This window comes from Notothenia coriiceps, unplaced genomic scaffold (assembly GCF_000735185.1).
Source record: "Notothenia coriiceps isolate Sejong01 unplaced genomic scaffold, NC01 NC01_scaffold00009010, whole genome shotgun sequence".
In the NCBI taxonomy this organism is placed as follows: domain Eukaryota; kingdom Metazoa; phylum Chordata; class Actinopteri; order Perciformes; family Nototheniidae; genus Notothenia; species Notothenia coriiceps.
Window position 1 is genome coordinate 155837 of NW_011341711.1, and position 14808 is coordinate 170644.

The 14808-nt window shown below is 39.2% G+C and overlaps 1 protein-coding gene across 1 annotated transcript in view; it reads right to left on the reverse strand.

Annotated features, from left to right (window-relative positions):
- Positions 1–283: 283 nt before the first annotated feature.
- mvk (mevalonate kinase) overlaps positions 284–14808 on the reverse strand; it is a 17193-nt gene continuing 2668 nt past the window's right edge. Inside the window, exons 4-10 of the mRNA XM_010770652.1 lie at positions 4585–4740; positions 3844–3947; positions 3671–3716; positions 3413–3503; positions 2940–3059; positions 2598–2751; positions 284–1183 (exon numbers count right to left, since the gene is read on the reverse strand). Of these exons, the coding sequence (XP_010768954.1) occupies positions 1032–1183; positions 2598–2751; positions 2940–3059; positions 3413–3503; positions 3671–3716; positions 3844–3947; positions 4585–4740 (823 nt within the window). The 3' untranslated portion in view covers positions 284–1031. The remainder of the gene's footprint in view (positions 1184–2597; positions 2752–2939; positions 3060–3412; positions 3504–3670; positions 3717–3843; positions 3948–4584; positions 4741–14808) is intronic.

Here is a 14808-nt window from a genome sequence, read left to right on the forward strand (position 1 = left end):
GACTTATTTATGGGGATAGGGTAATAACTTCTATAACTTCGTAATTAACTAGGTCTGAAAGCAGAAGTCTGGGGCAAATAATTGCAAGTCTCTTCAGTGAGAATGTCACAAAATGATTTAAAAAGAAAAGCAAAATAAAAAAGGTGACAATTTGAAAAAAAAAGTGACATTTTGAAAAAAAAGTCAATTCTGAGAAAAAAGTCAAATTGTTGATGCATTGCGCTCCATGTATGGGCAACGTGCTTCTGTAAATCACCATGTAACATATTATATTCTTTGCAAGCTCTTGTGGGGCCACATAAAATGAAGTCCCGGGCTGCATTTGGCCCCCGGGCCTTGAGTTTGACACCCCTGCCTTAGAGTATAGTTAGGATGTGAGTATTTCCTGGTCTCACCATCATTGTTTATAATCCAGAGAAATATCAAAGCCTGTTGAGAAACCTCTTAAAAACCTGAATAATAATCATTGAGTTTTGTTGAATAATCAAAAATCTATTTATCAAACTTCATCATCATTTCTGTAAAGTGACTACTTTCCTTCCAGCTGTTATCCAACAACAGTGCATGGTACAATGCAAACATCGAGCAATTAATGACAATCATCTTATCCATTAAGGTATGTTGGTCGTACTTTGTTGAACATTTTGATTAAAATATAAATGAATCCTGCCAGCGCTTCACTTAGACATTAATCAACGTATCAGATGCCCTTACCATAACTCCGGTTGCATAGAAAAAGCATCGGTGCAACTCCGATGCCATCTTGTGGACAAAGCGCTCAATACATTGTACCATTTAGTCATTTTCCCACAGTTTAAAATTAATATCAGTAATTCGTTAGAGACACAGCAGCTTTTGCTGTTAGTTTCAAAACAGTTAGTCTTCCAACAAGAAAATGTAGGACGCCCTTTCCGTCTCCTTCAGTGTGAAATGTTCCTTGGTCCATTGGGCTCAGTTCATGAGTTGAGCATACCTCAGTTCTTTAGGTAAACACCGTAAAAGACAAACTGTCCTCTTTTTAAGCCCCCGTCTCAGTAACGGTTTAAAATCTCCCGAACTTCCTCCTTAACAGAGAGCGGAGAGTGCTGCTGGACCCCCGGCCCGCCAATACTCGTCTCCCAGCAGTCAAAGCCGCAGTCTTTCAAGTCCTGCACTGTAGTCTGGACAACAGAGGAGTCCGTCTCTACAAAACAAACAAGTCATAATAAAGTCAGAAAAGTATGGGCTATGGTGAAAACATTAAAATAAAAAGGGTTTACAAGCTAGAGATAGATGTGTTGTTGTTTCAATGTACATGAATAAAATGGATACAGTGGTGCTTTCAGGGACACACGTGCAAAGTCTTTGCCACTGAAAGCTAAAGTCAAGGATCTCAAGGATGAAGGATAATAAGCACTCTCCTGATGAGTGTTGGATGGAAATGGTCCAAAGTGTACTTCACGGTAATACTTATGCTAACCACGGGCTTAACTTAGAGCCTTAGATGCAGGAGCAGCTAAAACATGATGATAAAATGACTTGACTTAGTGCCCGTTTCCTGAAAGCTTTAATATAAACACTCTCAGAGAACATTAGAGAAGACAGAAACCAGGCAATCTATTTGAAAATAGCTGCAATTCACACTGATTGCTAAGAAAACAAATAATGAGCATTTGGAAAACTATTTAGAGGAGTTGGAACATTTATTCTGCTACAGGCTGCAGGCATAAACAAAGACTGAACTCACAGGTTCTGTTTGTTTTGTCAAAGAGAGGATGATACAAAGTGTCCTTATAGCTTATTCCACAGAAGGTCCCACAGAAGGTCCCACAGAACAAAGAAGCCTCAAATGAAGCCTTCTCATTTCCTTCCACCCAGTTTGTTGTTTCAGAGAGGAGGAATGAGGCAGCGTTCAAGGAATATTTGTCGTCATCAGCAGTCCGACAGTCTGGCTTATCAAACTACCTTTATTAGATTCATTTAGTTAAAGGACAAATTAAATCTAGGATGTAGAAAATAGGTGAACTCACCTTGTGATAAACCCACAAGAGAAAAAGCATTTGAGCTCCATACTATTTCAGAAATAATCCTTGACGTGGTTTAAACAGGATGGCGTTTTATCACAACCGAATTTAACTTTATCTCCGGTAGAATTCTGATCAGGCATTAGCTCCGCCTCCTCTTGTTTATTTCTTTCAAGCTAAGCACCCAAAATCTGCATTTCTCTAACAGGGCTGCAAAAAAGGGGTTTGAGCAATAAGAGGCATGGCTACAATGGGTGAACTGTTTGGTATTTTGAAAAAAAAACTTCACAGACATGTTTTATATAGGTATGGCCCTACAATATACTTTTCAAATATAGCATGATAGGTCCACTTTAAACTGAGTAAGTTATGTCAGTCAGTGTAAGAGTAACTGAGACCTTTCTCCACTTCTTTTAAAAAATGTATAACATCTTTTAAATGACCTTTTTCTGCTTTAGAAGACCCAAAAATGTGTTTGTTTATATAACTTCTTTAGTGATTGGACTGCATTTTGATCAAGTTTTTCTAATCTTTGCGATCTCTTAAAGTGCACACAGTTGTGACATACACAGTGAAGCGGTATGTGTACAGTACCTGGTCTCAGAAGGGTGATGCCGCAGCCCCCTCCCCCCGCGCCGGTGAGCTTGCTGTGGAGCCCTTTGGTCAATGTGACCTGGCACAGTGTGTCCAGGGAGGGGTGTCCCACGCCCATCACATTCAGATGGTGCTGGTTAATGTCAATGAGCTCCTATAGATGATAGGACACAGCTGTTGTTAAAACCTGTTGCTGTCAGCAGAGGCTCTCTGGATTAGGATGATTACCATTCAAAAACAGAACATGATATTCTATTTGCTCCATTTTTAAATCCTATGTTAGGTCTGAATGACTTGTTTATGATGCAAGATGCTTTCCACAATGTATTCATATTTTTTTACCTCTAGAATATTATAGTGCTCTCCAGTGATGGGCTCGCAGGTCATCTCTGAGAGGACTTTCTCACAAGTGCAGGAAATGGCATCAACTGAGTCAAGCACCGGGGTCATGATGGAGGGAAACTAGGAGGAGGAAAACAGAAATACAGCAGATCAACATCACAAGTGTCTTTGTTCACATGATTCTAGTTGGTTCTAAACAAAAGAATGTGAAATGGCAGTGTTGATTGTGGTTTTTCTCCGGCATGATCACAACACTGCCACAAGACCAACCAGGCCGATCTATGTCGGAGGCAGATATGCTGGTGTCACCAAGGCAACAGCACACAGGGGCGCTGGCTAAGAGTTTAATTTCAATATTTTATGAAGGCACTCAACGCCAGGCTCCGGAGTATCTGCTATGCAAAAGCACCGCCTATTATATTAATTACAGTGTCGGCAAGTAACACGCGGGGGAGGAAGAAACCATTTAGTACCTTGTTAATCTTGTCCTTCACCCCGGCAACAAGTACCTTGGTGCTACGTGGTACTTTGGTGTTAGTGAGCAGGATTCTTAACAACGGCACCCTGGAAGTAAAGCAGACAGATAAGAAAGGTCAAACACACGTATTATTCTGGTGAACTAATTCTACCCGGACAATATTTGTGTTTTCACACTATGCTTGTTATTAACTCACTGTGTACTCTCTTTTTTAAATGAAATCAAATTAAAAAGTGTTAATCAGTGCCATTACCTGCTCAGTGGTATTATCTTCCCGGCCAAGAATCTCAGCATGCCACCTACATTCAGGGAAATCAAATTCATTAAAAAGATAATCATCAAATGATAATAACCAGTGGTGGTTCCATTAAAGACAAAGGGAAGTATAGCACCATATGTACTATGCCAGATAATTGAATGCCTCACCCCAGGTTCCTACAGCGTTGTCTACTCCTGAAGGATTACCATGGATGATCATCTCCCCCTGGAAAGCCCAGCTGTTGATCTGCTCCAGGTCCTCCTGACACCACCTGTAATTAGTTGTAAATTAAAAGAAAAAGCTTTGCATACTAACAGACTCTTAAAGACCAAATCTTTAACTACCTCTTTATCTCAGAGCCATACACGGGTAAATACTCTAGGTATGGATGTGTAATGGATGAGTTAAACAGATGCTGTTTGTGATTAATCTATTTAAAATGTTATATTTTTAGTCGGTACTAAATGGTATTAACACCTTACAACATAATACAATACAAAAACTAAAAACAACAACAATGGAGACACAATCGGAGTAAAGTTGACATACTATATCTCTCATTTGTTTTAACAGTTCATACAGATCTTAGTTAAAAGGGCTTTCATGCGGGCAGCTCTGAGAAAAAGAAACCAGGTCCTAAAAACGTAATTCAAGTTACTAATGGTGACACTTTTTGGGATTGCAATACACTAAACAGGCATTCATGCTGTTGTGTTTACTCCAAACCATGAAGTAGTTTAGCTTTTAAAGAAATATAACGTTGTCATTCAAGGTCTTTCATTCTCTGTAAGCTTCAAACCACATTACTTAGGTTGTTAGATCCTATTCATCAGGCCTAAAAAAATGTGCCTACAAAAACTGCATACACAGCTTATCATAGAGACATTCCTTTAATATAGCGTTGTTACCTTGCACTTTGATCCGACTCTTTGAGGGGAGCAGGGATGGCTCCACTTGCACAGAGCAGAGCTGAAGCCAAACACACAGAGTAGGCAGCACTGGACCCCAGGCCCGCTCCGGTGGGCAGCTCCGACCACACGGACACCGTCAGGCTGGGCAGCTCACTGAGGAAATAACATGAATAATGAGCCTCCGTTTGTAAGATGGTGACGGCTATACTGCCTAACTCAAAGTAAAACAGTAAGATCAGTGCTTGAATTGGGCCGGTACTCACCGGTACACAGTACTGGCACTTCTGATTTTTACCCATGTGGTACCGGCACTTCATGACGGCCCGGACTGGCCATCGGGGGGACCGGGAGGTTTCCCAATGGCCTGGCCTGTTAAGTGGCCTGCTGGCCTGAGGATTTTTTTATACGTATATATTGTGAACGCAACGCAGCGCAAATGTGGGTCTGACTCTGCCTCACAGAGGGTGACTGGCTGTCTACATGACGTGGCCTGCCGACATTGCCACTTTCATACAGATCATACTAATGCCCTCGATTGGTCTCTGTGTGTCATTCAAGCTCGGGAGGGTGTGTGTTGGTGTATGTGTGGCGCGAGCGAGCGAGAAAGCGCGCGCACCGGTTACGTGTATTGTTGTTAGCATCTGGTGCTAGCTAGCTAGGCTAACGGATATAAGGAGCTGTTTCAACAACAAGGTGGAGGGAGAGTCCTATGCTGTCAGACTGAGGGGCTGATAACTACAGCTCTGGTGAGGTAAATTACTCTCTGAGTGTTTAGATAGTTAACTTAGTTTAAGTTATCTCAGTGGGTCTCAAACGGTTCGGTCACCATTTATGTAAACACATATTTCCATTTGAGGGGGTAGTGATGAGTAAAATATGCATGAATAATACAAATAAAATGTTAACTAGGTGAAAAAAGGTAAGATAAACTTGTTGAGAGCTAAAACTAGTCTTTGCTGTTGCCTCAAAGAGGAGCAGGGGGGAGAGGAGGGAGACAGGAGAGGCTGATTCAGGAGCCCAGACACACTCACAACTATAAATGAACCAAAAACAAATAAATAAACAAGTTTCAATGTTTTTTCATATTGGATATGGTATGTTATTGGTTATGGCCATGTACTTATGATTTTATGATTATTTAAATGTATACATTTTTGTTTCATATGGGTGTAGTCTCTTTATTTCCCCCTCAAAATGCACCAGATTGATGCATTTAAGTCCAACATTTAAAAAAAAATCTTACCGGGGGAGCATGCCCCNAAACGACCATCTGTAACGTTTGCATTCAACGGGAGCACTAGAGGGTGAAAACTTTAAAACGTAATTATAGGACGTATTAAGCGCTTGAACAAACGACATATTTGGTCGTAATAATTGGGCCAGAACAATCGGCATATTTGGTCGTATGAGTTTGAGGACTTGTTGTTTGGGCAGGTTAAGCCTGTTTACATGTTCATTTATCTAAATTAATTTGCCATTAAAATGAGTCAGGTCATGCAGTACAAGTTGATTAACAACAAAGTCTTGCAGTGTGGTAGAACTGGATTTTTGGCATCAGATCAATATTTTAAACGGCAATTAAATGTTAGAAATGTGAAACCAAGAGAGAAAAGAACTCAAGCTGAGACACAGCTCCTCAGTCCGTTCAGAGAACCGGTCTGAGTAGATTCTAGGTTTCCATTAACAGTTATAAAATACCTCTCATTGTGTGGTTCATTCAGACTAGTGATAATAATGCACTGCCTCTCCTGATGAAACCTGAGGTGAAAGGTCAGGGTCAGAACAGAATCCCTGGAGCAGGAAGATATCCAACTCAGCTTCTATATCTTCCAAAAATATAATTTCAAGACGTAATATGTCAAAACACCAACAATGTATTTTGATATAGCGTATTTCCATGGCTTCAGGGTCCCAGAATGTCATTGTGTTCTAGTCATTTGCTAAAGGAATACTTCACCTAAAAGCAATATATATTTGAACCAAGCTCTCTATGGTCTTGGAATTGCGTTTTATATAATAATAATAATAATAATAATAATACATGGGATTTATATAGCGCTTTTCCTAATGCTCAAAGACGCTTTACATAACATATATGGAATGGCGTCTTGAAGAGCAAAGCTACGGTGGCCGACAGGTGCAAATTCAGGGACTCTAAAGTTGACCAACTGTCACTGGAAACGTACCTGAAATGTATGTTTTATGGCTTATTTTTACAATGTGATCGCATGATTTCTTCAAATATTATTGCAGATCTGCTGTATATAGCTAACCTAGTCAATTCAAATAAACTGATCAAACCTATCCAACTATGAAACCGGCTAACTCTGCGAGAGTGACAGTTGGCCAACTTTATAATCCCTGAACATAAACAATGTTTTGGGCTGTTGTAACGCATTTGCCCGTGTTGGCCAGAGTAGAATGGAATGCCGTTTAGTAGAGCACAACAGCTAAAAAATGAAAGACTATCAGTGCAAACAGAGTTAGAGAGAGTTCAACCATCAAAAAGGTAATGAAAATCCTCAAATCCTTTTTTTCTCTTTTTCTTCGCCTTAATAATGTGTGGATTGTTAGTTATTTAATGTTTTTAAGTGTTCATTTTCTTATTTATGCCATGTTACCAAGTCATCTCTTAAAATGCAAATTTAAAAAAAACTATGAAACCGGCTAACTCTGCGAGAGTGACAGTTGGCCAACTTTATAATCCCTGAACATAAACAATGTTTTGGGCTGTTGTAACGCATTTGCCCGTGTTGGCCAGAGTAGAATGGAATGCCGTTTAGTAGAGCACAACAGCTAAAAAATGAAAGACTATCAGTGCAAACAGAGTTAGAGAGAGTTCAACCATCAAAAAGGTAATGAAAATCCTCAAATCCTTTTTTTCTCTTTTTCTTCTCCTTAATAATGTGTGGATTGTTAGTTATTTAATGTTTTTAAGTGTTCATTTTCGAATTTTTGCCATGTTACCAAGTCATCTCTTAAAATGCAAAAAAAAAAAAATGAAATCTGTAAAAACACTCACAAATCACACTTTTCCTCATGTAGAGAAGCTTTGTTTAGAAATAGTATGGCAAAAGTATAGTTTTGTTTCGTTGTCCATGAGCCCACAAATCGATAGAAGGATTGGGAACTTTTCCGAGACATTATAAGGCGCAGGGTGGTGAGCGCTATTTACAATTCATTTATTTGTTTTATTTTGGGTGAACAATTCCTTTATATTGTTCATAACAAACTTTCAGACGGATACAACTTTGTCTATACACTCTCTACATTACACAAGTGTATACTCCACTCATGATTGTGCAGACTGAATGAATGAGTGAGCCAGCTGGAATGTGTCCCGATAAAGCTCCCTCTGACCTCCAGTCCTCCTCCGCTCCGCCTCTGGTTGTCTCAATGAATCATAAAGGGTTTGTGGATAACATGAGCAGCAGCATGGGAGGAAACACTGCAGCATTACACTGTGACGCTCTGAGTTTCTCTCTCCCTTCCTCCTCCTCCACCACAATGTTAAATAATGACTGTTATCTCGAGACATTCTGATGAGCTATTTTAAACACAGACGCTGTAGTAATGTGGGTTTTTTGGAGCAAAGGTGGATCACATGATATCATTTGAAATGAATCTGGAAATAACAGATATATGTATAAATCCTGACTAATGTTTTTATTATGGTTTTGGAATGCATGATTTTTACTATCCCCTTCACTCTTAAAAATATTGTAATATGGCCCGTTTAAGAAAACACATTAGATGATTCTGTGTAAGCATTAATGAAGACTATTGTTCCTGACCTAAACAAATTCAGTCTTTTGTGTAAAGAACAGAAATGGGAACGTGAAGTTTGGGTCAGACTACAGCCAGCTGGACTCAGTTCATCTGTTAAATAATCTGATGTCCTAACCTCAGAGTCTGCAGGTTTTTGTACCAAACACAACATGATGGATGATTTCCGCCCGACAGAGGAGGAACTGAGCTGCATTTTTTCTCCACCAAAGCTAACAAAACAGTTTGTTCTTCTGTCATCGTAAAGATTGGTCGTTTGATCAAACCTTAGTTTGGACCAGACCAGAATCTTCTTCCAAAAAGTTTAGAGGGGAAAGAATCCTGCTGTGTGAATATGTGAATTAAAAGAATATCACTTTCTATCTACAGAACAATGTAACTATTACATTATTTGCTATAAGAAAGCTTTACAAAAAAATAATCTATATTTATTTTTGGGTATGAAAAATGTCTTATATTCTATTCCACAAAAAATGGATCTAAACAACATGTTAAGTTGACTAAACACTTAAATGTAATTTAAGTCAGAGCCAGTCGTGTCTCTTAGATGGCAGTCAGTCGGTACACTTGTCCATGTTTCGGATTGGTCATACTGTATGTTGCTAGCTTCGCCACTTTCATGTGAACGCACATGTAGCCGGACTGGGAAACTCTGGGTTGAGTTGATAACCAGCGTCGTAGGACCACTTAGTGAGATCACGTTTGTTAGGGTCAGGTAAGCCAGATAACACAAAGAACCAGGGTACCCAAGTTAATTCAGCGTCCATTTCAACTTGTACATTTTATCAATTATTATGTCTGTGTGTCTAGCTAGCTTGATGGGCTTTTATATAGCTTTTTCTCTCAATTTAACATTATCTGCAGCGTTTTACTCTGCATGCTGTTCAACGGCCTTATTAAGGCTTTTGAATGGATCATCTACAAGGTTGCCCTCCCAGTCGAAGTAACACAGTGCAGTGCCATAACGGCTGCCCTACATGGTAGAAGAATCTCTACATGCTACTGCCCTTCTTTGTTTAGTTTTTTCCACTGCCCTTTAGACATAAAATCCATCAGTGAAGAGCCAAATGCCACCAGCATGACCTTCTGGAAGATCATTTGGCTCATGTTATGTGAGGCTTTAAGACTTTTTAATATGAGGATGAGAAGGGTTAAACTGATGATGACGATCATGTTTACATTCCCTAGAGGTCACAGCTGCTCTCAAAGCCACATTTGGCAAAGTTAATATTAAACGAAAAGCTCCTCTGGTTCCTGCTGCAGTCCACAATTATTATCAGCTGAAGATGACCCGCATGAGTTTTTTTTATTTGTGTCTTAATGCTGTTGTTTTTTGGCCACTTGCCTTGCCCCACTTTCCTAGAATAATTCATGTTTTGCATTTTGAACTATATTTGTCAGTTAAATTAAATCATGATGTGTAGTTTGTCGCATTGCATCTGATTTGAATAATTCCTTAATTATGTTTTGTCCCATGCTGACTAATATTTTAAAAATATATTTATTGATGTTTAGCACTTTGGTCAACTTTGTTTTTTTGTGTGCTATAGAAATAAATGTGGATTGGATTGGATAATAGTGAGCTATTGGAAGAGTTTCAAAGAGTTCAACCTGTGTTTTGACCTTTGCCTGTATTTTCCAGATTTCAATTTAGCCTAACCTACTGCTTTGTTTGCCTGCCTGGATTGCTGTACACGTATTGTTTTTGTTAGTAAAGACTTTTGGACCTGCCCCGTGAGCTGCATGATTGGGGTTTTGTCCTTGAGTGTCCTTGAGCCATGACTTGTGATAACCGTGTACTTGGTCTTATCTGCATTTAAAACCAGTCAGTGATAGCGCAGTGATAATTAGAACGCATCAAAGTCAACACATAAGTCAAATAATGGAGATTGAAGTATATATTAGGAAGAACTATGTTTATAAACAGCAGTGGACCAAGGATAGAACCCTGGGGCACCCCATTTCTGATAGTGAGATGGCCTAACTGAGTACCTTCAACAAAAGTTCCCTCTGTGACGTAATAGTGTTAATTCATCAAGACTTATTAACTCTACATTTTGGTGTATAGGATTTGATGATTTACACTGGCGAAAACCTTTGAGCTTTACAAAATAGTTTTTTTTAGAAGAGAAGACAATTTTATCAATTAGTATTGTAAATCACCTAACTTACAAAATGTAAAACTATTTTGAAATCTTGTATTTTTTTTCTCATTTATTTATACAATCATTATATTTGAAATGCTAGTTTAGCAGCCAGCACATAACCTGTACCTACTTAAATGTTTCAGACAGATTTATCAATATTGTAAGGGCCGAAAAAATAAACAGAACATTTAACCGTCTTGTTTTAATGACGTGTTGTATTATAATATTTATATTATATTCATAACGATTCAGACAAGTTTAGTCATGTATACTGTGTTGTAACACTCAGAGATCAAGATCAGCAGGATGAACTTCATTGTGAAGACAAATTAAACTATGTGTAACAGTGGGCTTTTACCATGATATCACCTTTAGCAGTGACATAATTTCCTCTACTGTATAGAAATACTACTCTCCATGATACTGAATTTGTGTCAGGGCAACACATTCAATAAAGCTTTTAATTAAAATACAAAAATAAACTAATCTGATTACAACACAAACATTCAGTTCTGGTTTTATTGAAGGTGATCTTGGTTGGGTTACAATATTAGTCCAACTTGAAAAATGTCAACAACCAATGGATGGAACACCATGAAATATGAACAACTATTCTTGTCCCCCAGAGGTTGAATCCTACCGGCTTTGATGATTGCCTGACGTTTCCTCTTTTAGATTGATCACGTTGAAATGTGGTTCAGACATTCATGTTGCTCTCTGGATGAATTGTATTGACATTGGTGATCCAGTAATTAATTGTATCTCGCACCATCATAAGAATGAAACACTCTTAGATAAAGGGCATGCACATAACATTTAAAGTACACATTTGTAATAAAACTTATTACAATTTGCAAAGTATTAAATCGGTAGAAGTAGCGTGGTAGAAGCTCAGAGGTAAAATTATATATTGCACAGAGTTACAGACAGATTCTTGTTACAGTATTCAAATTGTCATACTAAGAAGGCAGCCAGTAATAATAAAAAATGTAACTAGGAACATATTGCAGATAAGCTTTATTGCACAGCTGTGGTGTCATAGTCGTTGTTGTTGTGTGTGGGGGGGGGTCTACCAGGAGCTGTGGTGGTAGATTCTGACTGCTGCAGGAGAAAGGACCTGCGGTATCTCTCCATGTAACACCCCGAGTGCAGCCTGTCACTGAAAGAGCTGAGTGCAGACATGGTGTCCTGGGGGAGCATGTTGTCCAGCAGGGGCAAGGTCAACATTTGAATGTGTTTTGTGGCTAAATACCTCCAGAACTAATGCAATCCCATTAGCCTCTGCTGTTCTTTGTGTTTATTGCCAATCTTAGCATGCTAACATGCTAAACTAAGATGTGAACATGGTGAACACCTTATTAAATATCAACATGTTAAAATGGTTCAATGTAATCACTGTAGCATACTGACATTAGCATTAATGGCGAAGTTTTTTTAAAGAAACTAAATTACAACAAAAATGTACGTTATAATAAAAACTAATTTGGTTATTTCCAAAAATAAAACGCCTATCCAATCATCAAAAACAGTCATTATTATTTAATTGTTATTTGTGTTCTTATCCTTAATTTGTTTGATGCAGCCTCATGATTGTAAATGTACTTTTTTTTTAAAGCTAATAATAAAAAATATGTATTTGTAAAGCACTTTTCATACACCAGGCACAGCTCAAAGTGCTTTCAAACATGACACACATCACAAATTAAGACAGAAAACAAGAAAATTCACAAAAAACCTTTTTTGTTGATTTACATTATTGAAAGCCTTTGAGCTTGACATTATAGTTTTTCTGAGAAGACAATTTGATCAATTAGTAAATCACCAAGCTTGTAATTCTAACAGTGTTATACTTTTTTTTTTAAAAAGCCTTAAATACTTGTATGTTGTTTCTCATGTATTTATTCAATAATTCAATTTTAAATGCTAATATCCTTTACTTATTTAAATGTTTCAGACATATATCATGATTGGAAGCAGTCTTTCTTGCCTATGTCCATTACACTTCTCAACACTCGCAGTGCTTGAATTGGGCCGGTACTCACCGGTACGCAGTACCGGCACTTCTGATTTTTACCCATGTGGTACCGGCACTTCTTGCTGAGTACCGGCAAGGTGCCGGTACTCAAATGCTGGTACTTATACGTATGTATTGTGGAAACGCAACGCTGCGCAATTTGGTTATCTGACTCTGCCTCACAAGGTGACTGGCTGTTTACATGATGTGGCCTGCCGACATGGCACTTTTCATACATATCATATAATTGGTTCCGCCTTAGAGAACTTTGGTTCCTACCAAAATAAATAACTCAGAAATACTGCGCTGACTGACACAGAGGCAGTTACAGTGTATGTGTGGCGCGAGCAAGCGAGAAAGCGCGCGCACCGGTTACGTGTATTGTTGTTAGCATCTGGTGCTACTAGGGCCGTGGGAAGTAGGGGTGCTGAGGGTGCTGCACTTCCACAAGATTAAATAAAAAAAAAATGAATTTTCAGCCTTGATGTAACAACATTGATAATTAAGTAAAGATAACACCCTTTTCACCCCGGTTACATTTTCCATTTACCCTGTACGATGGGCGCTGTAAGTGATGAAAGTGGGGAATGTCGGCTTATCAGGCGCCCGCAGCTCACAGCCAAAGTGAGAGAGAGAGAGAGATAGATAGATAGAGAGAGGGGGTGCACCGGTACCGGCGGGGAATGTTTTTAGCTTCTGCTGCGCTAACGGATATAAGAAGCTGTTTCTACAACCAGGGTGGAGGAGAGCTCTCCTGTCAGACTGAGAGACACAGTGAGGTAAAGGACTCTGAGTGTTTAGATAGTTAACTTAGTCTAAGTTGTCTCAGTGGGTCTCAAACGGTTCGGTCACCATTTATGTAAACACATATTTCCTTTTGAGGGGGTGGTGATGAGTAAAATATGCATGAATAATACAAATAAAATGTTAACTAGGTGAAAAAAGGTAAGATAAAGTTGTTGAGAGCTAAAACTAGTCTTTGCTGCTGCCTCAAAGAGGAGCAGGGGGNGAACAAAATTTCATATTGGATATGGTATGTTATTGGTTATGGCCATGTACTTATGATTTTATGATTATTTAAATGTATACAGTTCTGTTTCATATGGGTGTAGTCTCTTTATTTCCCCCTCAAAGTGCACCAGATTGATGCATTTAAAGGTGGGGTCGGTAAGTTTCAGAAACCGGCTCGAGTGCACTAAAATTGGAAAGTACGCAGCCAAAAAGAATCCGCCCCTTCCTTCAGACTTCCTTACAGAGCACCTCCTCCGCGAGAGCAGGCTGCAGTAACGTTACATATCTGTCAAAGCTAAACACATCTAGGTTAGCAATACTAAACAGCCAAAGCAACTCTGGTTTGACTTCTCCTAGTTTCCACTTTCTTTTTGTTCTTAATTTGCTCCGTTACATTTTTTCTTTTGCGACCAGTAGACGATGTTGAACCTAACTCTGCCATGGTGAAAGTGGCCGCCTGTTGCTGGCGAGTCATTGAAGTACTTCTGCAATGCACGCCCAATGACGGCACGCCCAATGAGGGCACGAGATACATTTGTGCGTGCACGAGATGGAAGGCTGACAGACAGGGCGGCAATCCAAGCCGTTTCGCGGTTGTAGTTTTTACAGTATTACGGGTTCCACAGATGACATTTTTTTATGGATTTTTTGTCAAAGCACTTAAGATATTCATTGCTATCGGGATGTTAAGAGTATTCCATGGAATATAACAAAAAGTGTATCTCGAGCCGGTTTCTGAAACTTACCTACCCCACCTTTAAGTCCAACATTTAAAAAAAATCTTACCGGGGGAGCATGCCCCCGGACCCCCCTGGAGGATTTGAGGTCCACCCCCACTTAAAATATGTTCACATTGACAGGTTCCTAAATAGATTTGCAATTTTTTTTAAATAGTAACCCATCTCCATATGTTTATTTTTGGGTAGTAGATTTAAACTAGAGGGCTATCACTATGGGCAGCAACGCTGTAAATATTGACAAATAAATCCAGCAAAATGGCACAAAAAACAGGTAGTGTCCTGGCTGGGTGTATAATTCCCGGCCTGACTTATTGTCCCAGTCCGGCCCTGATTAACGCATGACAACAAATATGGTTTCTTTATTTCCCTCTCAAAATGCACGAGATTGATGCATCTACTGTAACTTAAATATTTAAAAAAAAATCTTCCCTGTGGGCCATCTAAGCTAATTTACAGATGGCCCTGAGCCCAATAGAGACTGCCCTGAAAAATGCGCGCGGACGAAATGGCACGAAGGGTTTGG